The sequence below is a fragment of the Amphiprion ocellaris genome, chromosome 20, assembly GCF_022539595.1.
Source record: "Amphiprion ocellaris isolate individual 3 ecotype Okinawa chromosome 20, ASM2253959v1, whole genome shotgun sequence".
Classification (NCBI taxonomy): Eukaryota; Metazoa; Chordata; class Actinopteri; family Pomacentridae; genus Amphiprion; species Amphiprion ocellaris.
In genome coordinates this window covers 8,882,460-8,909,079 of record NC_072785.1, presented here as the reverse complement: position 1 = coordinate 8,909,079, position 26,620 = coordinate 8,882,460, and the positions used below count along the sequence as shown (strand labels likewise).

General features: G+C 38.1%; 1 protein-coding gene and 6 gene segments (V, D, J or C); 3 read left to right on the top strand and 4 right to left on the bottom strand.

The window, feature by feature from the left end:
* The window catches only part of hltf (helicase-like transcription factor), a 196,027-nt gene that overhangs the window by 133,868 nt on the left and 35,539 nt on the right, over positions 1-26,620 (top strand). The window lies entirely within an intron of this gene.
* Positions 451-7,819, top strand: LOC111586992 (Ig lambda-1 chain C region-like). The segment is given in 2 exon segments: positions 451-547; positions 7,277-7,819. A coding segment is annotated over 1 exon segment (312 nt).
* Positions 10,824-11,467, bottom strand: LOC111586995 (immunoglobulin kappa variable 4-1-like). The segment is given in 2 exon segments: positions 10,824-11,273; positions 11,366-11,467. Coding segments are annotated over 2 exon segments (378 nt in total).
* LOC118469429 (Ig kappa chain V region 3381-like) lies at positions 12,510-13,171 on the bottom strand. The segment is given in 2 exon segments: positions 12,510-12,959; positions 13,101-13,171. Coding segments are annotated over 2 exon segments (387 nt in total).
* Positions 18,977-19,682, bottom strand: LOC129347801 (Ig kappa chain V-III region PC 2154-like). The segment is given in 2 exon segments: positions 18,977-19,468; positions 19,609-19,682. Coding segments are annotated over 2 exon segments (387 nt in total).
* Positions 21,845-22,764, bottom strand: LOC111563432 (Ig kappa chain V-III region PC 2154-like). The segment is given in 2 exon segments: positions 21,845-22,543; positions 22,682-22,764. Coding segments are annotated over 2 exon segments (387 nt in total).
* LOC111563431 (Ig lambda-2 chain C region-like) lies at positions 22,732-24,771 on the top strand. The segment is given in 3 exon segments: positions 22,732-22,768; positions 23,337-23,450; positions 24,247-24,771. Coding segments are annotated over 3 exon segments (474 nt in total).

Here is a 26,620-nt window from a genome sequence, read left to right as displayed (position 1 = left end):
GAAACACTGTTTGGATTAATACTAAATATCATCTCAGTGGAACAGAGGAAAATATTTCCAAATAAAAAATGAAGATGAAGATTTAAGGACTGTTTAAGTTTTTTTTTCCACTATAATTGGTATGACATGTTTGCTTTCTGATGTTAGTTTCTTCAGAAAGTTTCTTTTAGATAAATATAACTTTCAAAATATTTTTTTAACTAATGATTATTGACAGCATATCATATAATTAACTATATGTCAGTGTAATTAAGTTTGGAAAACAAGTATATTTTTACGAAGTGTAATTGTGTCTCTGTCAGTTGTAAAACTGTGAACTGTAGATCTAAATATAAAGCTTATTAAAAATACACATATGTTATTAATTTTATCATCTGTATTGTAAATTACCTTTGTAGATTCATGAAGGTCATTTTAAGTTGTGTTATTTGAGTATTTTCAGTAGTTAGATGTTTGTTCACAGTGCAGGAGGTTTTTGTACGGCCACTCAATGAGTTTGTATCACTGTGGTGGACTTTTGGTGGAGGAACCAAACTCATCATTCACTGTAAGTATCACAATTTTATCATTTCTATCATATAAAATATGTTTCAAAATTCTACATCAGGAGCTGATAACACAAGAATTTGTTTTACTGATAATTTGTGTTTTGTAAATTTTATGATGATTTTAGCATCGTGGCTGAAATCACAAATGTGGTATGAAAGGAGGAGCACAGCTGCTGTTCTCATCACTGTCACTTGGAATGTTTGTAGAGGAAACTCAAGCTTTGTGTGACAGACACCAACACTGCTGTAAAGTGTTGGACAGCAGGAATTTAGAGAATAAAGTGTGCAGCTCAACAGCTTTATGTGACTTTGCTTCATAACTGTCATGTTGATGTTTCTGGCTAATAAAGTTTGCATTAAGAAATAAGATGATGAAGTGTTTTGTCCTCTTTTCTCATCATGAGGAATTAAAACTTTCCCCTTTGTTTCTGACAATGAATGAGAACAGATGTTTGAGATTTTTAACACCTTTTGAAACAATTTTTGAAACAAGACAGTATACTTCTGGGATTTCTCATGTTCTGTTTCATTTATTATTGTAAAGATGCCCCAATTTGAACAACAGCAAGTGTTACTTATTTTACTTTCATTGTATGTCTTTTAATGCAGTATATATGTATTGACATGCAATCAGACCTATATTAAATCTCAAAGTTATGATCATCATCCAGTAAGGTTTCTTGAATAAGTATTGTAATCTGAATCATTATGGTATGAAACATAAAGTACGGCATCCTCATATTTTGTAAGTAATCTGCTTTTCTGAATGTGAGTTAGTTTTAATGTGAATACTGACAACATATGAGCCAATGGAAATATTGTTGAACATCTTTTCCTGTCAGTGGACTCATTCTAACAGCAATCGCTAGTTAAAAATACAAGATTCATGTTACATATATTTAAGTTCAAGTCACATGTAAGAAACTGAGTTTTATTTCGCTTCATTGTGTTTCTGCTTGGTGACTCTTGTGTTGTGTTCACTGGACCAGTTGTCCTCATCACAGTCTCTTCACCAACCCTCTGCACCTGCAGTCAAACTGAAGGAGGTTTTTGTACGACCATAAATCACTGTGTGAACACATAATTGCCATGGTTGCCAAAACAGTAATAATCTCCAGCATCTTCAGCCTGAACACCACTGATGGTTAAAGTGTACCGAGAACCAGATTGACTGCCTCTGAATCTAGACGGAGTTCCTGAGAAGAGGCTTGATGATGTGTATATAAGAAGTTTAGGAGGTTGTCCAGGTTTCTGAATATACCAACTGAGAGTACTACCAATATCTGAACTCCCTGTGGCGCTGATGGTCACAGTCCCACCAAGACTGACAGACTTGGATTTGTCAGTCTGAGTCAGAAAATTGTTGGCAGACGTCTCTGAAATAAGAAACAAAATTCAGACCTTGAGGAGAAATGATTGTTTGCTCACAACATGGAGCATCACTTTAGATTATCAGAGTAAGAAGAAGACAACATAGAAAATCCACTGGGTGAAACTATGAAAGGAACAGATAGAAAATATGGCAGATATATTTTCAAATTGTCTCACCGTGACTCAGAAAACCCAACATGACAATCAGAGTTACTGGAAACATCATCCTGATGCAGTTGTTCAGTGTGAGTGCATGAAAACAGTCCAGAGTCTCAGTGACAGAAGAACTTAAACTGTGAGGAGCAGCCAAGCATAAAAATCATGCAAAACACATTGAAGGAGGCAAACACACACCTGCTGCTGTGAAACAGAAATAGCAGGGATGATCTGAGGTGAGAGTTGATCATCTCTTGAGGATCATTCAACCATCATATCAAGACAGATTCATGTAGAACATTTTGATTTCTCTTCTTTTAGGTTATTTCTCTTCGTTGCCAACAGTCAGAAAGTCTTTATGTGTCTTCATATTCTCTCACAACTTTGTCCTAATTTTCCATCAGCAACTGATCTGTTACTGAACTTACTTTGAACTGACACAGCATTTGACTGATGCAAAGTTTCTTTATTTTTCTATGATTTTGGTGATTCTTACTGTCCAGATTGAGGTGTTACATTTAGAATAATGTGACAACAGATATAAAGGCAGCTATGTGACTAAAAACCCATTTTATCTCAGTATGTTTCATTTAGGGAGTTTCCTCTGAATTTAATCTCAAGTCCATCAAATTTCATTGCACTTAATTTTTACAGATTCTTTCATAACAACATAACTGCTCCCCTCTCCCCCACTTAGTCAGTCTAACCACAATCTGGTTCACTATTACGTTTCTCTGGTGAAGAACCAATCTGCGACCACAAGGACAGTGAGGAGATGGTCTGAGGAGGATTATGAGACACTTGAATGATGTTCCAGGATCTCAGACTGGGAAGAAATCTGTGAACTGCATGGAGACGACATTGATGGACCCACAGAGTGCATCACAGACTTCATCAACTTCAGTGTAGACTCCATTGTAACAGCTGAGACTGAACATTGTCACTCAAATAACAAGCTGTGGTTAACTGAGGACATCAGAGAGATGAAGGAAAAACACATGAGGAAGCTGGAGTAGAAACCCCAACAGAACAACACAAGAGAGGTCTGGAGAGGAATGAGGACCATCAGTGGTTTCAGGTCAGCTGGAAACCGAGGAGTTAAAGGCAGTGCAGATCAGGCCAAGTAACTCTGTTTTTGTTTTTGAACACATATGATTCTGCGTCCCCATCACCCTCCACTAATACGTCCATCAACCCGACTGCTGTCTGTCTGCAACAACCATCACCTACTCTGCTCCCTCTGCAGAAAATTCCAGTGCTGTGGAAGATGTCCTGCCTTGTTCCTGTGGCTTCAAAGACTACAGACCTGTGGCAATGACCTTCCACGTCATGAAGACTCTGGAGAGACTCGTCTTGGAGAAGCTTCAGCTCTTGGTTAAATCATTCTTGGACTCCCTTCAGATCACCTACTAGATCCAGCTTGGAGTTGTGGACGCCATCATTTACTTGCTGAACTGCATCAAGCCAGTGAGCACTGTGAGAGTCATGTTCTTGACTTCTCCAGTACCTTCAACACCATCCATCCAGCTCTGCTGGATGAAAAGTTCACATTGATGCAGGTGGATGCCCCACTCATGGCCTGGATTGATGACTATCTGAATAGCAGACCACAGTATCTGTTCTAGCAACTCTCTGTGTCAGACAGTCTGTTCTGCAACACTGTGGCCCCACAGGTTCTCTCTCTCTTCCTCTTCACCATTTACACCACAGACTTCAACTACTGCCCAGAGACCTGACCATCTCCAGAAGTTCTCTGATGATTCACTAATAGCTGGATACAACAGCAGGGTGATATGGACAACTTTGTCACATCTACAGCTCAATGTGACAAAGACCAAGGAGCTGGTTGTGGACCTGAGGAGGACCAAAGTACAGATGATCCCTGTTTCCATCCAGGGGTCAGTAGTGACAATGTGGAGGACAACAAGTATCTGGGGGTCCACACTGACAACAAACTGGACTGGGTGAAGAACACTGGTGCCCTCTACAAGAAGGGACACATTCATCTTCCTTTTCTGAGGCGGCTGAGGTCCTTCAACATCTACTGGATTATGCTCAGGATGTTCTGTGGGTGTGTCGTGGCCAGAGCCATCCTTTATGCTGCTGTGTGCTGGGCAGCAGACTGAGGGTAGCAGACAGCAACAGACTGGACAAACTGATCCACAAGGCCAGTGACGTTGTGGGGTGGAGCTGGACCCTCTGACAGTGGTGTCTGGGAGGAGGATGCTGTCCAAGTTGCATGTCATCTTGGACAGCGTCTTACACCCACTTCACAACATGCTGGTCAGCCACAGGAAATCATTCAGCAGCAGAATCATTCCACCAAAATGCACCACAGTGTAAATCATGTTTTTAAAAACTACACAACTCCTCACTCAGAGTGTCACAAAAATGCGCATTTCTTCTCTGTGCAGTAACACAATTAGAACTAAATTGATATTTATTACACTGTATACTTGTATTTTTTTTTACTTAGTACAACAACATTTTTATATTTTTTGCTTGCACTTTCCTGCTTTTGTTGATGTTATATTTTTTTCTACTGCCAGAATTTCTAAGACTTCAGTGGGAGCAACCTTGACAAGAAATTTCCACTTGGGGTGCATAAAGTATTTGTAATTCTGATTCTGACAATATATCTGCAGTAAATATGGAGTTGATAGCAGCCACTTGAAAGATTAGAATCAATAATGGATTATCCAGTGTCCAGTGTCCAGGCTCACCACCTGTTGTCTGTAGTTTCATATTTTTCTGGTGGTATCAGTGAACAAGATCGCAGATAATAACGACAAACAACATAATTTTGTGCTTTTCCTTGTGACAAATGCTGTGGATTTTGCCTCAAATTTTTGCAGTGGAAAACAAACCTCAACGGATGTTTTTGTCATTACAATTTTTGTTGTCAAACTGTTGACATGGAGTAAAAGGTAAAGGGTTTATATATTTTAACATACGACAAAATTTCAGTGTAAATGTGTGTTTGGTGCTTGGTGAGGTTCCTGTCAGCTCTGTGTTCAGTGGTCTGTGTCAGAGTTTCTTCCTCTTCAGCAGCTGCACTTGGTTCCTGCTGTAACAGCTCAGAGTCTCTGCAGTCTGACTGAGGAGGTTTTTGTACGACCATAAATCACTGTGTCAACACCCAGGCACTGTTTATTTGGTGATAAGCCTTACAGTAGTAAACTGCTGCATCTTCAGCCTGAAATCCACTGATGGTCATTTCATTATTTTGTCCGTCTCCTCTTGCAGAGAATCGAGAGGAAAAGTCATCTGTGGGATTTTTACCAAGTTTGATGACCAACTTTGGAGCTTGTCCAGATTTCTGCTGATACCAGTGTACTCTACTATCTCCATCTGACCAAGATGTAACTTTTGGGTTGATGTTACAGGTCAGAGTGACTGTGGATCCAAGTGAAGATGTTTTTGCTGCAGGCTGAGTCACAGTCAGTTGACCACTAGACCCTGGAAAAAAAAACAAATAATAACATTAATTAGGACAAGAGAATTTCTTACATTTAGGTTGTTGTTTACAGTCTTCAGTACTGAAACAGTTCAGATAAAAGTATTTCAACAGAAAATGTGATGTTGAAATGAGTCCTGACCTTGGAAGCAGCAGCAGAGCAGCGTCCAGATGAGGATGGAGATGAGAGTCATGGTGGTTGTGCTTTCTGCTGTGTTGACTGACAGATGTGAGTCCTGCAGTGTTGAACTCACAGGACTATAAACCTTCTCACTTCACATCAGCTGATGATGCAAAGCCTCCTCTCTATGGAAATGATTTCTCTGCTGTCAACACACTGAAGGCAACTTGGGACACAAAATCAGGAGAAACACTGTTTGGATTAATACTAAATATCATCTCAGTGGAACAGAGGAAAATATTTTCAAATAAAAAATGAAGATGAAGATTTAAGGACTGTTTAAGTTTTTTGTTTTCACTGTGGTTGGTACGACATGTTTGTTTTCTGATGTTAGTTTCTTCAGAAAGTTTCCATTAGATAAATATAACTTTCAAAATATTTTTTGAACTAATGATCATTGAAAGCATCTCGTATAATTAACTTCATATCAGTGTGATTAAATTTGGAAAATAAGTATATTTTTACAGAGTGTAATTGTGTCTCTGTAAGTTGTAAAACTGTAAATTGTAGATCTAAATGTAAAGTTTGTTAAAAATTCACTTATGTTATTAATTTTATCATCTGTATTGTAAAATACCTTTGTAGATTCATGAAGGTCATTTTAAGTTGTGTTATTTGCGTGTTTTCAGTAGTTAGATGTTTGTTCACAGTGCAGGAGGTTTTTGTACGGCCACTCAATGAGTTTGTATCACTGTGGTACACTTTTGGTGGAGGAACCAAACTCATCATTCACTGTAAGTATCACAATTTTATCATTTCTACCATATAAAATATGTTTCAAAATTCTACATCAGGAGCTGATAACACAAGAATTTGTTTTACTAATAAATTTTATCATCATTTTAGCATCGTGGCTGAAATCACAAATGTGGTATGAAAAGAGCACAGATCTCTAAATTATAAAAATATAACATTTTCTTTTGTTGTAGATGATAGATACATGATAAATAACTAGAATTTTAACATTCTTACTTTGGAATTAATTGTGTGCAATCAATACTATCAAATTAAATCATGAGGTAATTTATGTTGTAATTTTTAATATTGAAACTTTGGATACAAAACCTGATGTACATGCTGATAAAAAAACAAATTTAAATAAATATTAATGTTAACAGTAGTTTGAGTTTGCAGCTCCTGAGTTTCAGGTGGTGAGAAGAAAGTGAAACAAACAGATGACAACGTCTTCAACTGTGTGCAGACATTTCATTTCTTTCATCAAGAAAATCGTTGAGGCGATAAATCCCTGTCAGTGTTCGTTACATTTACACCTGAGTTATGTGACACGTTTTGGTGTCAGTCTTTGGCATTTTTCATGAGACACACAGTTGAAGATTCACACTTGAAGAGTCAAAGTTACATCAATAATTAGATGATTTTTGTTAGTAAAAACCCTGATTTGCGTCCATGTGTGGCCTCCTCTCCTCTGTCTCATCACAGCATCCTGCTCACAGCTGATCCACAGTCATGTTAACCTCTGTCATGTATCATCAGAGTCTGTCTGTCTGTCTGTCCTACAGTGGAAGTCAATGTGTCCTCCTGTGTCTCTGCTCTCCCCTCCAGCTGGCCCCATGGTCAGGCCCTCAGTCTCTCTGCTCCCTCCCTCCTCTGAGCAGCTCTCCGGAGGCTCGGCCACGCTGGCCTGCCTGCTGAGCGGCTACTCTCCTCAGGGAGCCGTGGTGAGCTGGGAGGTGGACGGGACGGAGGTGACAGAGGGGGTCCTGAGCAGCTCCGAGGAGGAGAAGAGCGGACGCTACAGCAGCAGCAGCACCCTGAGCCTGAGCCAGGAGCGCTGGATGAAAGGAGAGCAGTACTCCTGCCATGTCCTCCATCATGACCACAGGCAGAGCCGCTCCCTCCACAGGAGCCAGTGTCAGGACTAGAGGGAGCAGCTGAAGCCCAGGACAGGAGCTCTGTGTGGGGGGAGCAGGAGGAGCACAGCTGCTGCTCTCATCACTGTCACTTGGAATGTTTGTAGAGGAAACTCAAGCTTTGTGTGACAGACACCAACACTGCTGTAAAGTGTTGGACAGCAGGAATTTAGAGAATAAAGTGTGCAGCTCAACAGCTTTATGTGACTTTGCTTCATAACGGTCATGTTGATGTTTCTGGCTAATAAAGTTTGCATTAAGAAATAAGATGATGAAGTGTTTTGTCCTCTTTTCTCATCATGAGTAATTAAAACTTCCCCCTTTGTTTCTGACAATGAATGAGAACAGATGTTGGAGATTTTTAACACCTTTTGAAACAATTTTTGAAACAAGACAGTATACTTCTGGTATTTCTCATGTTCTGTTTCATTTATTATTGTAAAGATGCCGAAATTTGATCAACAGCAAGTGTTACTTATTTTACTTTCATTGTATGTCTTTTAATGCAGTATATATGTATTGACATGCAATCAGACCTATATTAAATCTCAAAGTTATGATCATCATCCAGTAAGGTTTCTTGAATAAGTATTGTAATCTGAATCATTATGGTATGAAACATAAAGTACAGCATCCTCATCTCTTGTAAGTAATCTGCTTTTCTGAATGTGAGTTAGTTTTAATGTGAATACTGACAAAATATGAGCAAATGGAAATATTGTTGAACATCTTTTCCTGTCAGTGGACTCATTCTAACAGCAATCGCTAGTTAAAAATACAAGTTTCATGTTACATATATTTAAGTTCAAGTCACATGTAAGAAACTGAGTTTTATTTCGCTTCATTGTGTTTCTGCTTGGTGACTCTTGTGTTGTGTTCACTGGACCAGTTGTCCTCATCACAGTCTCTTCACCAACCCTCTGCACCTGCAGTCAAACTGAAGGAGGTTTTTGTACGACCATAAATCACTGTGTGAACACATAATTGCCATGGTCGCCAAAACAGTAATAATCTCCAGCATCTTCAGCCTGAACACCACTGATGGTTAAAGTGTACTGAGAACCAGATTGACTGCCTCTGAATCTAGACGGAGTTCCTGAGAAGAGACTTGATGATGTGTATATAAGAAGTTTAGGAGGTTGTCCAGGTTTCTGAAGGTACCAACTGAGATCAGCACCAATATTTGAACTTCCTGTGGCGCTGATGGTCACAGTCCCACCAAGACTGACAGACTTGGATTTGTCAGTCTGAGTCAGAAAATTGTTGGCAGAAGTCTCTGAAATAAGAAACAAAATTCAGACCTTGAGGAGAAATGATTGTTTGCTCACAACATGGAGCATCACTTTAGATTATCAGAGTAAGAAGAAGACAACATAGAAAATCCACTGGGTGAAACTATGAAAGGAACAGATAGAAAATATGGCAGATATATTTTCAAATTGTCTCACCGTGACTCAGAAAACCCAACATGACAATCAGAGTTACTGGAAACATCATCCTGATGCAGTTGTTCAGTGTGAGTGCATGAAAACAGTCCAGAGTCTCAGTGACAGAAGAACTTAAACTGTGAGGAGCAGCCAAGCATAAAAATCATGCAAAACACATTGATGGAGACAAACACACACCTGCTGCTGTGAAACAGAAATAGCAGAGATGATCTGAGGTGAGAGTTGATCATCTCTTGAGGATCATTCAACCATCATATCCAGACAGATTCATGAAGAACATTTTGGTTTCTGCTCTTTCAGGTCCTCATCAACCGTCAGTAGACGACCTTTTACTGAGCTCACTTTGAACTGACAACATTTTAATGATTTTGAATTTCTTTGGTTTTTACGGTCATTCAGGCCATTCTCACTGTCCAGATCGAGGTGCTACATTTAGAATAATGTGACGACAGATATAAAGGAAGCCACAGAGGAACAGAAATATAAACCCAGTTTACCTCATGTGTCTCATTCAGGCACTGTTTCAGCTGACATTCACAACTATCTGGTCTTTCTAAACACTATTCAGACTGTGTTGATATGTTGTTTTGTCAAAATGAAAGTTGCTGATGAAAGTACAAATTACTTAATCCAAGAGAAGATTAGATGGAATTTGTACTAACTATGGAAAGTCAAGTGATCAGGTCAGCACACAAGTCATACTTGCTTTTGTTTCTTTGTCTTTTTTGTAAACAGTATCAGTTTCTACTGTGAAACATTGTTTATTAGTTCTGTGTAACATCTAGTTTGGAGGTTACTGTGCAATCCTATATCATTTGTCACTACAAAACCTGGAACTGAATCTCGAGTCATCAAACTTTCATTTTACATTTTGTTTCTTATGTAGACTTCAAGAATATCAACACTTGTATCTCTGTTGTAAATGTGGAGGCCGTCAGTGAGACGGGGCCAGATCCAGATGGGGTCCAGCTGGGAGTGAAGACTCTGGAGTTGGGAGGCAACTGCAATCTTTGGAGCTGGAGAAACATCAGCTGACTCTGGAAGGTCCCTGGACTGGAAGCTGGTGGAGAACAGAACAGTGAGACTGTTGACACAAGACATAAATTACTGTCTGAACTAAGAGACCGAGTTTAATCCGACCAAAACAAAGTACAACAAGATCAGGAAAAAGTTAACTACCAGGAAAACCAGGTGGCTAGTTCAGAGCCTGGATGTTGTAGCAACAGGTAGAGAAAGATCCAGGGTGGAGAACAAGACAGGAAAACAGTCTGTGTATGTATCAAAGTTAACAGATGGACATAGAGTGAGGTCAGAGGCAGAGAATCAGGGCAGAGGCAAAAATCCTGACAGTAAATATGATGCCAATAGCAGCAACTTGTAAGATGAGAATTATGACTGGAGTTCCTGGTGTTTTACTGAAACCAAACAGTGAAGAAGAGATTCCAGGAGTGTACTGAAATGTACTGAAAATCTAAATATGTCTCTTTTCTATGTCAGATTTTGTGTTGAATTTAGGCTACACATTATACTAAGGTTATTAGCTGTGAACTTTAGTGGTATCAGTAAACGAGACAACAGAGAATAATGACAAACAACATAATTCTGTGTATTTTTTATGAACAGAGTTCTGGACGTTGCCTCAAGTTTTACTGTGGGAATTGGACACGATTTGATGTGGTTGTAAAAACAAGTTTTGTTTTCAAACTGCTGACATGGAGTAAAAGTGGCAGGTTTGTGAATTTTAACATACGATTTCAGTGTAAATGTGTGTTTAGTGCTTGGTGAGGTTCCTGTCAGCTCTGTGTTCAGTGGTCTGTGTCAGAGTTTCTTCCTCTTCAGCAGCTGCACTTGGTTCCTGCTGTAACAGTTCAGAGTCTCTGCAGTCTGACTGAGGAGGTTTTTGTACGACCATAAATCACTGTGTCAACACTCCACGGCTGTGGTAACTCTGACAGTAGTAAACTGCTGCATCTTCAGTCTGAACTCCACTGATGGTCAACGTGAAGTCAGAGCTGCTTCCACTGCCACTAAACCGAGATGGAGTTCCTGACACAAGCTTTTCCGCATATTTTACAAGGAGCTTCGGAGTCTGTCCAGATTTGTGTTGATACCAGGCTATACCCTCATCACCATCAGACCATCTATAAACAGCCTGGCTAGTCTTACAGGTCAGAGTGACAGTGGATCCTGGAGTAATTCTCTCTACTGGAGGTTGAGTCACAGTCACCTGACTGCTGCATCCTGCAAACACAAACAAATTATTCATTGAACAGCAGAAATAAATGAAGCAAAAGGCAGAAGATCATGTCTGAAATGTTGCTGAGTGAATGAACCTGTAAAACAGCAGCAGAGCAGCATCCAGATGAGGATGGAGATGAGAGTCATGGTGGTTGTGCTTTCTGCTGTGTTGACTGACAGATGTGAGTCCTGCAGTGTTGAACTCACAGGACTATAAACCTTCTCACTTCACATCAGCTGATGATGCAAAGCCTCCTCTCTATGGAAATGATTTCTCTGCTGTCAACACACTGAAGGCAACGTGGGACACAAAATCAGGAGAAACACTGGATTTACACTAAATATCATCTCAGTGGAACAAAAGGTGATTTGTTTTGAATGTCTGGCCGCCTTAATTTTACTTAAAGGTTTCCAATAAATAAATTACACATTTTAGCCTAAAATTATTTTGTTATTTGTCTTTATCAAATATTATCACGGTGATCTGTTCATATATTAAAAAGTATACAATTATAGAAACACTTAAACAATTCTAGAGACATGAATTGTTTCCATTTCAGATGTTAAGAGACATAAAGCAGCATGAAATAAATCATCTTGATATGTATGATACTTCATTGTCCGTGTCATTAACAAGCATTGGAGACACAATAAAGTAGGAATTTTGTTTCTTAATTTAGGGTCGATTGTTTTTCACACTTGAGGAAGTTTTCAAAGTCCCATTTAGTGTCTGTACTATTGAGGTGGAAATGTTTAAATGGCAGACAGAATCTGTGAAGATGAGTGGAAACAGCAGCTGCACTGATGAATAACATAATGAGGCCTACTGAACATTTAATGGACAATTTTTAGACTTTACAATATTTGCAAGTTTGTGCTGCATTTTGGCTCTTTGGGAAATTGTCATTTTTGTTGATGGAGAGCATTTACAAATCAAATACGTAACAATGTGTATTGATTCCATCATATGTCAGACACTGTTTTTTGATGTTTGGTTCCAAAAATGTTTCTGTGATCATCATTTCAACTTCTCAAGAAACAAGAAACATGTTGAAGAACAATTGTGTGAACGAAAATCAAGCTCATAAGTGAAATGTGTGATCAGGAAACATATCTCAGACTCGCTGCTCAAAATTATTGATTTTTATCAGGCAATTATAAAATACCAACACACATCATGCAGAGTGTGCTTCATATTAGAATAAAGTTGGTGGAGCTTGGTGAGGTTCCTGTCAGCTCTGTGTTCAGTGGTCTGTGTCAGAGTTTCTTCCTCTTCAGCAGCTGCACTTGGTTCCTGCTGTAACAGTTCAGAGTCTCTGCAGTCTGACTGAGGAGGTTTTTGTACGACCATAAATCACTGTGTCAACACCCAGACACTGTTTATTTCTGCAGCAGCCTGACAGTAGTAAACTGCTGCATCTTCAGCCTGAAATCCACTGATGGTCATTTCATTGTTTTGTCCGTTTCCTCTTCCAGAGAATCGAGAGGAAAAGTCATCTGTGGGATTTTTACCAAGTTTGATGACCAACTTTGGAGCTTGTCCAGATTTCTGCTGATACCAGTTTACTCTACTATCTCCATCTGACCAAGATGTAACTTTTGGGTTGATGTTACAGGTCAGAGTGACTGTGGATCCAAGTGAAGATGTTTTTGCTGCAGGCTGAGTCACAGTCAGTTGACCACTAGACCCTGGAAAAAAAAAAACAATATTAGGTTAATTAGGGCAAGAGAATTTCTGACATTTAGGTTGTTGTTTTACGGTCTTCAGTGGTGAAACAGTTCAGATAAAAATATTTCAACAGAAACTGTGATGTTAAAATGGTTCCTGACCTTGGAAGCAGCAGCAGAGCAGCGTCCAGATGAGGATGGAGATGAGAGTCATGGTGGTTGTGCTTTCTGCTGTGTTGACTGACAGATGTGAGTCCTGCAGTGTTGAACTCACAGGACTATAAACCTTCTCACTTCACATCAGCTGATGATGCAAAGCCTCCTCTCTATGGAAATGATTTCTCTGCTGTCAACACACTGAAGGCAACGTGGGACACAAAATCAGGAGAAACACTGTTTGGATTAATACTAAATATCATCTCAGTGGAACAAAAGGTGATTTGTTTTGAATGTCTGGCTGCCTTATCTTTACTTAAATGTTTCTAATAAATAAATTACACATTGTAGCTCAAAATTATTTTGTTATTTGTCTTTATTAAATATTACCACAGTGATCTGTTCATATATTCAATAGTACACAATTATAGAAACACAAACAATTCTAGAGACACAAATAGTTTCCATTTTAGACATTAAGAGACATAAAGCAACATTAAAGAAATCTTGATATGTATGATACTTCATTGTCCGTGTCATTAACAAGCACTGGAGACACAAAAGTAGGAATTTAGTTTCTAAATTTCGGGTCGATTGTTTTTAACACTTTAGGAGGTTTTAAAAGTCCCATTTAATGTCTGTATTAATGAAGTGGGCATTTTTTTAATGAAAGATGCTATTTGTGAAGATGAGTGGAAACAACAGCTGCACTGATGAATAACATAAACTTGTTGGACATTTAAAGGACAATTGTTGTAGTTTATAGTTTAGGCAGTTTTTGCTACGTTTTGGCTTTATGGGAAATCGTGATTTTTGTTGATGGAAAGCATTTACAAAAAAAGACGAAAGGAGGTGAATTGATTCCATCACATGTCAAACATGGTTTTTTGATGTTTGGTTCCAATAATGTTTCTATGATCATCATTTCATCTTCTCAAGGAACAGGAAACATGTTGAAGAACAATCGTGTGAATGAAAATCAAGCTCATAAGTGAAATGTGTGATCAGGAAAATTTTAGTTTTTTTATCAGGCAATAAATGTATTTTATAAAATACCAACCAACACACATCATGCAGAGTGTGCTTTATATTAGAATAAAGTTGGTGGTGCTTGGTGAGGTTCCTGTCAGCTCTGTGTTCAGTGGTCTGTGTCAGAGTTTCTTCCTCTTCAGCAGCTGCACTTGGTTCCTGCTGTAACAGTTCAGAGTCTCTGCAGTCTGACTGAGGAGGTTTTTGTACCACCATAAATCACTGTGTCAACACCCAGACACTGTTTATTTCCTCATAAGCCTTACAATAGTAAACTGCTGCATCTTCAGCCTGAACTCCACTGATGGTCATTTCATTATTTTGTCCGTTTCCTCTTCCAGAGAATCGAGAGGAAAAGTCATCTGTGGGATTTTTACCATATTTGAGGACCAACTTTGGCGCTTGTCCAGATTTCTGCTGATACCAGTGTACTCTACTAGTTCCACCTGACCAAGATGTAACTTTTGGGTTGATGTTACAGGTCAGAGTGACTGTGGATCCAAGTGAAGATGTTTTTGCTGCAGGCTGAGTCACAGTCAGTTGACCACTAGACCCTGGAAAAAAAAACCAATATTAGGTTAATTAGGGCAAGAGAATTTCTGACATTTAGGTTGTTGTTTTACGGTCTTCAGTGGTGAAACAGTTCAGATAAAAATATTTCAACAGAAACTGTGATGTTAAAATGGTTCCTGACCTTGGAAGCAGCAGCAGAGCAGCGTCCAGATGAGGATGGAGATGAGAGTCATGGTGGTTGTGCTTTCTGCTGTGTTGACTGACAGATGTGAGTCCTGCAGTGTTGAACTCACAGGACTATAAACCTTCTCACTTCACATCAGCTGATGATGCAAAGCCTCCTCTCTATGGAAATGATTTCTCTGCTGTCAACACACTGAAGGCAACGTGGGACACAAAATCAGGAGAAACACTGTTTGGATTAATACTAAATATCATCTCAATGGAACAAAAGGTGATTTGTTGTGAATGTCTTTCCACCTTAATTTTACTTAAAGGTTTATAGTAATTAAATTACACATTTAAGCTCAAAATTATGTTGTTATTTGTCTTTATTAAATATTATCCCAGTGATCTGTTCATATATTAAACAGCATACAATTGTAGAAACAAACAATTCTAGAGACACAAATAGTTTCCATTTCAGACATTAAGAGACAGAAAGCAACATTAAAGAAATCTTCTTGATATGTATGATACTTCATTGTCCGTGTCATCAACAAGCATTGGAGACACAATAAAGTAGGAATTTTGTTTCTTAATTTAGGGTCGATTTTTTTTCACACCTCCTGAGGTTTTAAAATTCCCATATCATGTCTGTATTAATGAGGCGGACATGTTTAACCCTTGTGTTGTCTTTGGGTCATTTTTGACCCGCAAACATGTTTAATAGCATAGAAAACCCGCTAAATGACCTTTTTTCAACTTGAAATTCGATGAGTTTTCCTAAAGTGACCCCAAGATTAGAAAAAGTGAAACATTGATTTTGTTCATATTTTCATCAAAGCTGTACATCAACAGTGTACAGAAATGATCTTCAGGTCATTTTTGACCTGGCAGTTAAAAACCACAGTCACACTGAAGCACACACTCACATCACACACATATCTAAAACCACAACCACACACACATGCACATCCTCCACTGCACACACACACACACACACACACACACACACACACACACACACACACACACACACACACACACACACACACACACACACACACAGAAACGGAGGTTGAGTGTGCTACTGATTGATCTCAGAAATAGTAAATCTTTCTTGTGCAGGTGCCACATCACCCAGCAACAACAAATCTCAAGTTTTAACAATTTCAAACAAATGAAACATTTCTTGAAAGCATCATTTACTAACGATGAATGTGTTAGTGGCTATAAAGGTGCTGCAGATGACAGCACCACAATCACCTCTCTTTGCTGAAGCCATGAGTGTAGTTTTCAGCACCCAGCAGGTCATAGCAAGTCAGATGTTTTTCAGTCATCCAGGAGTAACAAGAAAGGCCTGTGAAACAAATGCTGTGTGCTGTATATGTATATGAGAAATACATTTGCAAAATCCATGCCTCACACCTGTATATTGTCTGACATATGCTAATTAGAGCTTAATATGTTTCGTCATATTTTTGTTTTACATCTATTATGTCATTTTATTCTTATTATTGTTATGTACCTTGTGAGTGGGAACAATGATTCAAAAGATGTGAGTAGACTAGCATTTTGCAGAGGAGTTTTGTAGTTTTCCATGCCATTGAACAGTATACAGTACACTGTTGTTTCTCTTGAAAAATGCATTTAAAGCTACTTTCTGCACATTTCTGGTACTTTCTTAGGATATAGAAGTCCTATCTCCTGCTAAACAAATAATGTTTACACCTATGCAGTACTTTTAGGAACAATAATAGTGATAATAAACCTCTACTTTAGCAAAGAAAACAGTTATAGCATGTGTGATGCAATAAAAACGAGTGCTGTCCATTTATTAAATATAGTCTTTCTTCCTTCTGAAGAGCAGAAAACTCAGACATTCACAAAGTGTGTGATGCATGACAGGTTGTTTCTTTATGTAAAATAGGTTTTTGGTTGAAAATTCAATTAAGCTGCTCTATTTTAGAGGCTCAGTGGAGGCGGGTCATTTTTGACCTTGAGGACAAGGGAAGTGCACAGGATCTGAAGACAACACAAAGGTTAAATGAAAGATAGAATCTGTGAAAATGAGTGGAAACAACGGCTGATCTGATGAATAACATAATGAAGTTTGATGGACATTTAATGGGCAGTTTTCAGACTTTACAGTATTTGGCAGTTTGTGCTGCATTTTGGCTCTTTGGGAAACTGTCGAGAGCATTTACAAATCAAATACGTAAGAATGTTTATTGATTCCATCATATGTCAAACATTGTATTTTGATGTTTGGTTCTAATAATGTTTCTATGATCATCATTTCAACTTCTCAAGAAACAAGTAACATGTTGAAGAACAACTGTGTGAACCAAATCATGCTCATAAGTGAAATGTGTGATCAGGAAAATTTTTGTTTTTTTTATCAGGCAATAAATGTATTTTATAAAATACCAACCAACACACATCATGCAGAGTGTGCTTTATATTAGAATAAAGTTGGTGGTGCTTGGTGAGGTTCCTGTCAGCTCTGTGTTCAGTGGTCTGTGTCAGAGTTTCTTCCTCTTCAGCAGCTGCACTTGGTTCCTGCTGTAACAGTTCAGAGTCTCTGCAGTCTGACTGAGGAGGTTTTTGTACCACCATAAATCACTGTGTCAACACCCAGACACTGTTTATTTGGTCATAAGCCTTACAGTAGTAAACTGCTGCATCTTCAGCCTGAACTCCACTGATGGTCATTTCATTATTTTTTCCGTTTCCTCTTCCAGAAAATCGAGAGGAAAAGTCATCTGTGGGATTTTTACCAAGTTTGATGACCAACTTTGGAGCTTGTCCAGATTTCTGCTGATACCAGTGTACTCTACTATCTCCATCTGTCCAAGATGTAACTTTTGGGTTGATGTTACAGGTCAGAGTGACTGTGGATCCAAGTGAAGATGTTTTTGCTGCAGACTGAGTCACAGTCAGTTGACCACTAGAACCTGGAAAAAAAACAATAATAACATTAATTAGGACAAGAGAATTTCTGACATTTAGGTTGTTGTTTACAGTCTTCAGTGGTGAAACAGTTCAGATAAAAATATTTCAACAGAAAATGTGATGTTAAAATGGTTCCTGACCTTGGAAGCAGCAGCAGAGCAGCGTCCAGATGAGGATGGAGATGAGAGTCATGGTGGTTGTGCTTTCTGCTGTGTTGACTGACAGATGTGAGTCCTGCAGTGTTGAACTCACAGGACTATAAACCTTCTCACTTCACATCAGCTGATGATGCAAAGCCTCCTCTCTATGGAAATGATTTCTCTGCTGTCAACACACTGAAGGCAACGTGGGACACAAAATCAGGAGAAACACTGTTTGGATTAATACTAAATATCATCTCAATGGAACAAAAGGTGATTTGTTTTGAATGTCTGGCTGCCTTATCTTTACTTAAATGTTTCTAATAAATAAATTACACATTGTAGCTCAAAATTATTTTGTTATTTGTCTTTATTAAATATTACCACAGTGATCTGTTCATATATTCAATAGTACACAATTATAGAAACACAAACAATTCTAGAGACACAAATAGTTTCCATTTTAGACATTAAGAGACATAAAGCAACATTAAAGAAATCTTGATGTATATAATACTTCATTGTCCGTGTCATTAACAAGCATTGGAGACACAATAAAGTAGGAATTTAGTTTCTAAATTTCGGGTCGATTGTTTTTAACACTTTAGGAGGTTTTAAAAGTCCCATTTAATGTCTGTATTAATGAAGTGGGCATTTTTTTAATGAAAGATGCTATTTGTGAAGATGAGTGGAAACAACAGCTGCACTGATGAATAACATAAACTTGTTGGACATTTAAAGGACAATTGTTGTAGTTTATAGTTTAGGCAGTTTTTGCTACGTTTTGGCTTTATGGGAAATCGTGATTTTTGTTGATGGAAAGCATTTACAAAAAAAGACGAAAGGAGGTGAATTGATTCCATCACATGTCAAACATGGTTTTTTGATGTTTGGTTCCAATAATGTTTCTATGATCATCATTTCATCTTCTCAAGGAACAGGAAACATGTTGAAGAACAATCGTGTGAATGAAAATCAAGCTCATAAGTGAAATGTGTGATCAGGAAAATTTTAGTTTTTTTATCAGGCAATAAATGTATTTTATAAAATACCAACACACATCATGCAGAGTGTGCTTTATATTAGAATAAAGTTGGTGGTGCTTGGTGAGGTTCCTGTCAGCTCTGTGTTCAGTGGTCTGTGTCAGAGTTTCTTCCTCTTCAGCAGCTGCACTTGGTTCCTGCTGTAACAGTTCAGAGTCTCTGCAGTCTGACTGAGGAGGTTTTTGTACGACCATAAATCACTGTGTCAACACCCAGACACTGTTTATTTCCTCATAAGCCTTACAGTAGTAAACTGCTGCATCTTCAGCCTGAAATCCACTGATGGTCATTTCATTATTTTGTCCGTTTCCTCTTCCAGAGAATCGAGAGGAAAAGTCATCTGTGGGATTTTTACCATATTTGAGGACCAACTTTGGCGCTTGTCCAGATTTCTGCTGATACCAGTGTACTCTACTAGTTCCACCTGACCAAGATGTAACTTTTGGGTTGATGTTACAGGTCAGAGTGACTGTGGATCCAAGTGAAGATGTTTTTGCTGCAGGCTGAGTCACAGTCAGTTGACCACTAGAACCTGGAAAAAAAAACCAATATTAGGTTAATTAGGGCAAGAGAATTTCTGACATTTAGGTTGTTGTTTTACGGTCTTCAGTGGTGAAACAGTTCAGATAAAAATATTTCAACAGAAACTGTGATGTTAAAATGGTTCCTGACCTTGGAAGCAGCAGCAGAGCAGCGTCCAGATGAGGATGGAGATGAGAGTCATGGTGGTTGTGCTTTCTGCTGTGTTGACTGACAGATGTGAGTCCTGCAGTGTTGAACTCACAGGACTATAAACCTTCTCACTTCACATCAGCTGATGATGCAAAGCCTCCTCTCTATGGAAATGATTTCTCTGCTGTCAACACACTGAAGGCAATGTGGGACACAAAATCAGGAGAAACACTGTTTGGATTAATACTAAATATCATCTCAATGGAACAAAAGGTGATTTGTTGTGAATGTCTTTCCACCTTAATTTTACTTAAAGGTTTATAGTAATTAAATTACACATTGTAGCTCAAAATTATTTTGTTATTTGTCTTTATTAAATATTACCACAGTGATCTGTTCATATATTAAACAGCATACAATTGTAGAAACAAACAATTCTAGAGACACTAATTGTTTCCATTTCAGACATTAAGAGACAGAAAGCAACATTAAAGAAATCTTCTTGATATGTATGATACTTCATTGTCCGTGTCATTAACAAGCATTGGAGACACAATAAAGTAGGAATTTAGTTTCTTAATTTAGGGTCGATTTTTTTTCACACCTCCTGAGGTTTTAAAATTCCCATATCATGTCTGTATTAATGAGGCGGACATGTTTAACCCTTGTGTTGTCTTCGGGTCATTTTTGACTCACAAACATGTTTAATAGCATAGAAAACCCCCTAAATGACCTTTTTTCAACTTGAAATTCGATGAGTTTTCCTAAAGTGACCCAAGATTAGAAAAAGTGAAACATTGTTTTTGTTCATGTTTTCATCAAAGCTGTACATCAACAGTGTACAGAAATGATCTTCAGGTCATTTTTGACCTGGCAGTTAAAAACCACAGTCACACTAAAGCACACACTCACATCACACACATATCTAAAACCACAACGACACACACATGCACATCCTCCACTGTACACATACACACACACACACACACACACACACACACACACACACACACACACACACACACACACACACACAGAAACGGAGGTTGAGTGTGCTACTGATTGATCTCAGAAATAGTAAAACTTTCTTGTGCAGGTGCCACATCACCCAGCAACAACAAATCTCAAGTTTTAACAATTTCAAACAAATGAAACATTTCTTGAAAGCATCATTTACTAACGATGAATGTGTTAGTGGCTATAAAGGTGCTGCAGATGACAGCACCACAATCACCTCTCTTTGCTGAAGCCATGAGTGTAGTTTTCAGCACCCAGCAGGTCATAGCAAGTCAGATGTTTTTCAGTCATCCAGGAGTAACAAGAAAGGCCTGTAAAATAAATGCTGTGTGCTGTATATGTATATGAGAAATACATTTGCAAAATCCATGCCTCACACCTGTATATTGTCTGACATATGCTAATTAGAGCTTAATATGTTTCGTCATATTTTTGTTTTACATCTATTATGTCATTTTATTCTTATTATTGTTATGTACCTTGTGAGTGGGAACAATGATTCAAAAGATGTGAGTAGACTAGCATTTTGCAGATGAGTTTTGTAGTTTTCCATGCCATTGAACAGTATACAGTACACTGTTGTTTCTCTTGAAAAATGCATTTAAAGCTACTTTCTGCACATTTCTGGTACTTTCTTAGGATATAGAAGTCCTATCTCCTGCTAAACAAATAATGTTTACACCTATGCAGTACTTTTAGGAACAATAATAGTGATAATAAACCTCTACTTTAGCAAAGAAAACAGTTATAGCATGTGTGATGCAATAAAAACGAGTGGTGTCCATTTATTAAATACAGTCTTTCTTCCTTCTGAAGAGCAGAAAACTCAGACATTCACAAAGTGTGTGATGCATGACAGGTTGTTTCTTTATGTAAAATAGGTTTTTGGTTGAAAATTCAATTAAGCTGCTCTATTTTAGAGGCTCAGTGGAGGCGGGTCATTTTTGACCTTGAGGACAAGAGAAGTGCACAGGATCTGAAGACAACACAAAGGTTAAATGAAAGATAGAATCTGTGAAAATGAGTGGAAACAACGGCTGATCTGATGAATAACATAATAAAGTTTGATGGACATTTAATGGGCAGTTTTCAGACTTTACAGTATTTGGCAGTTTGTGCTGCATTTTGGCTCTTTGGGAAATTGTCATTTTTGTTGACAGAGAGCATTTACAAACCAAATACGGAATAATGTTTATTGATTCCATCATATGTCAAACATTGTATTTTGTTGTTTGGTTCTAATAATGTTTCTGTGATCATCATTTCAACTTCTCAAGAAACAAGAAACATGTTGAAGAACAACTGTGTGAACCAAATCATGCTCATAAGTGAAATGTGTGATCAGGAAAATTTTTTTTTTTTTTTATCAGGCAATAAATGTATTTTATAAAATACCAACACACATCATGCAGAGTGTGCTTTATATTAGAATAAAGTTGGTGGAGCTTGGTGAGGTTCCTGTCAGCTCTGTGTTCAGTGGTCTGTGTCAGAGTTTCTTCCTCTTCAGCAGCTGCACTTGGTTCCTGCTGTAACAGTTCAGAGTCTCTGCAGTCTGACTGAGGAGGTTTTTGTACGACCATAAATCACTGTGTCAACACCCAGACACTGTTTATTTCCTCATAAGCCTTACAGTAGTAAACTGCTGCATCTTCAGCCTGAACTCCACTGATGGTCATTTCATTATTTTGTCCGTTTCCTCTTCCAGAGAATCGAGAGGAAAAGTCATCTGTGGGATTTTTACCATATTTGATGACCAACTTTGGAGCTTGTCCAGATTTCTGCTGATACCAGTTTACTCTACTATCTCCATCTGTCCAAGATGTAACTTTTGGGTTGATGTTACAGGTCAGAGTGACTGTGGATCCAAATGAAGATGTTTTTGCTGCAGGCTGAGTCACAGTCAGTTGACCATTAGAACCTGGAAAAAAAACAATAATAACATTAATTAGGGCAAGAGAATTTCTGACATTTAGGTTGTTGTTTACGGTCTTCAGTGTTGAAACAGTTCAGATAAAAATATTTCAACAGAAACTGTGATGTTAAAATGGTTCCTGACCTTGGAAGAAGCAGCAGAGCAGCGTCCAGATGAGGATGGAGATGAGAGTCATGGTGGTTGTGCTTTCTGCTGTGTTGACTGACAGATGTGAGTCCTGCAGTGTTGAACTCACAGGACTATAAACCTTCTCACTTCACATCAGCTGATGATGCAAAGCCTCCTCTCTATGGAAATGATTTCTCTGCTGTCAACACACTGAAGGCAACGTGGGACACAAAATCAGGAGAAACACTGTCTGGATTTACACTAAATATCATCTCAGTGGAACAGAGGAAAATATTTTCATATCAGAAATGAAGATGAGGATTTATGGATAAGTGTTGTCTTCTTTGGTTGTTATGACATGTTTGTTTTCTGATGTGAGTTTCTTCAGAAGGCTTACTTTAGAAATATATCATTTACCAAATCTTTTTTTTTTTTTTAAATAACCATGATTCAAAGCATCTTGTATAATTACCTGCATGTCAGAGTAAAAAGATTTGGAAAATAAGTGTCTTTTTACAAGCAGGATGTAATTGTGTCTCTGTCAGTTGCGGAAAAGTAAAACTTAATGAAAATCTTAATAAAACGTAATTACATCTTATTAATTTAATAATCTGTATTTTCAATGACCTTTGCACATTCATTAAAGTCCTTTTTTGGGGTTTTATTTGAGTATTTTCAGTAGTTAGATGCTTGTTTTCAGTGCAGGAGGTTTTTGTACGGCCACTCAATGAGTTTGTATCACTGTGGTGGACTTTTGGTGGAGGAACCAAACTCATCATTGACTGTAAGTACCAGAAATTTTTTACTTTGTGCAATATTTAGAATTTATATATATTTATTAAATTCTCAGTCAAAAAGTGATGAAGTTCAGTGATTATAACTGAATTTTCTTTTTTATCAAGTGAAGTTGGTCTCACTGTCTAAGAGACTTCACAGATATAATTATTTATTCAATATGACAAATTACAAAATGGAAAACTTTAATTCTTATATTTAATGTTATAAAAATAACAGGTATTTAATTTTTGCTGTTAAGGTAGAATTTTTCTGAGCAAAATCTTTCCAAGTGTTAGTCGAATTGTTCACATTTTTGTTAATTTATTTCAAAAGTAAGAAAAGTTTTTTTGATCCAAATTCTAAAATGAATTTCTGTCAGATAAATATAATTTTAGCGGTAAATGCAGATCAACTGTGTTCACGGTTCAGTCATTGCAGTTTGAAGGAAGTGAAAGAGACAGATGACAAAGTCTCAACTGTTTTCACATCAGTGTTTCAACTCTGTCAGTTTGAACATCAGAAAACCGTCACAGGGATGAAGTTATTCACTGTCACATGTTATCAAACACATCTGATCATGTCATCAATAATCTACATTGATGAACCTTTTACTTATTTCCACTTGAATCATGAGTCTGATGGTTTGATGCTGAGTGATTTATGGTGCAACAGTAAAACAAGTTGTCGTGTTTTATTGGATCAGACTCATGAAATGAGCAGTGTGTGATTTCTCCTGATTCCCAGCCTTCATTGTGACTCCTGTGTGTTGTCTCCCCCCTCTCCTCCCCCTCTCTCCCCTCCAGTGGGTGTGGTGCGCCCCACCCTGACCGTCCTCCCCCCCTCCACACAGGAGGTGCAGCAGAGCAGTGCCACACTGGTGTGTCTGGCCAGCGGGGGCTTCCCCTCAGCCTGGAGGCTGGGCTGGAAGGTGGGGGGCAGCAGCAGGTCCTCAGGGGTGTCACACAGCCTGGAGGTCCTGGGGAGGGACGGCCACTACAGCTGGAGCAGCACCCTGAGCCTCCCTGCAGACCAGTGGAGGAAGGCGGGCTCAGTGAGCTGTGAGGCCAGTCTGGATGGACACAGTCCTGTCAGTCAAAGCCTGGACCCTGAGAGCTGCTCAGAGTAGAGCTTCAGCAACAGCTGCTGTGTGGAGATGATGCTTGTGAGATCTTCATCAAGCTGCACATCTCCTCTCTTCTCACATTTCTGCCAGTTCATTGCAACTTTTATGTTAATTCAGTGATGTGAAACTAATCTTACTCATGTTCTGCTTAATATATTATTGTAAAAATGCCCAAATTTCAACTTGAGCATCAAATAAAAGTGCAACTCATAATAAATGACTGTCTTTGTGTGCTTATATTTCAGTCAAATTTTATACATATACTATCAACGATCATAAATGAAATACTAGACTTCTGTTCACCATCTAGTAAACTATCTTTAATTAATGTTATCATATATATCAGTATAATATGAAGCATAAAATATCTCATTATCTTCTTTCATAAATAATCAGCTGTTATAATGTGACTATTCACAGCTTGTTATCAAAGTCCTGGTAAATGTGAGAAAATGCAAATATTGCTGAACATCATTTTCTGTCAGTGGACTCATTCTAACAACAATCTCTAGTTAAAAATGCAGGATTTATGTTGTATATATTTCAGTTCAAGCTGCATGTAAGAAACTGAGTTTTATTTCGCTCCATTGTGTTTCTGCTTGGTGACTCTTGTGTTGTGTTCACTGGACCAGTTGTCCTCATCACAGTCTCTTCACCAACCCTCTGCACCTGCAGTCAAACTGAAGGAGGTTTTTGTACGACCACAAATCACTGTGTGAACACATAATTGCCATGGTAGCCGAGACAGTAATAATCTCCAGCATCTTCAGCCTGAACACCACTGATGGTTAAAGTGTACCGAGAACCAGATCTACTGCCTCTGAATCTAGACGGAGTTCCTGAGAAGAGACTTGATGATGCATATATAAGAAGTTTAGGAGGTTGTCCAGGTTTCTGAAGGTACCAACTGAGAGTACTACCAATATCTGAACTCCCTGTGGCGCTGATGGTCACAGTCCCACCAAGACTGACAGACTTGGATTTGTCAGTCTGAGTCAGAAACTTGTTGGCAGACGTCTCTGAAATAAGAAACAAAATTCAGACCTTGAGGAGAAATGATTATTTGCTCACAACATGGAGCATCACTTTAGATTATCAGAGTAAGAAGAAGACAACATAGAAAATCCAATGGGTGAAACTATGAAAGGAACAGACAGAAAATATGGCAGATATATTTTCAAATTCTCTCACCGTGACTCAGAAAACCCAACATGACAATCAGAGTTACTGGAAACATCATCCTGATGCAGTTGTTCAGTGTGAGTGCATGAAAACAGTCCAGAGTCTCAGTGACAGAAGAACTTAAACTGAGGAGCAGCCAAGCATAAAAATCATGCAAAACACATTGATGGAGGCAAACACACACCTGCTGCTGTGAACCAGAAATAGCAGAGATGATCTGAGGTGAGAGTTGATCATCTCTTGAGGATCATTCAACCACTGATAGTCTTTATAAAAACAAAACTGACAATGTGCTTTTCTTTCGAACGTCTTTCTTATGTCTCTAATATTTTGGTTACTGAGAGTTCCATTAACCTCGGCTATATTTTGTGAATGCTACAAGGCTCTGAGGAAAATGCATGTAGTATAACTATATACATGGGAATTATCATAGTATCGTCTCCGCTATATTATTAACAGAAAAATTGCAAGTAAAAAAAAACACATTCAGAAACAATAGCCTAGCAGCAAGGGTGGAAAATCTGTGAAAATTTTGCAGCAAGGTGCCAGAAAGTTCAGGGCACTGATCTGCCATCAGAAATATTTTAATTTAATAAAAAAATTATGTAAAAGAACATGAAAATATCATTTCTAAAATAGTAGCACATTTAAATGATATTCACAAATAGGAAAGTTACAGAAGAATGACCATAAATGTTAAAATTTGCATCACATACAGTAAAAAATCTTTAATTTAACATAATAAAATCACTGTTACCATTAAAAGCCTGTAAAACCTGGCAACATTACTCATCACTTTGGCTTGTTTCATTTTAAAATATGCTTATCATATAAATTGTGTACTTTTGGTCTGATTTTACGATTTGTTATTA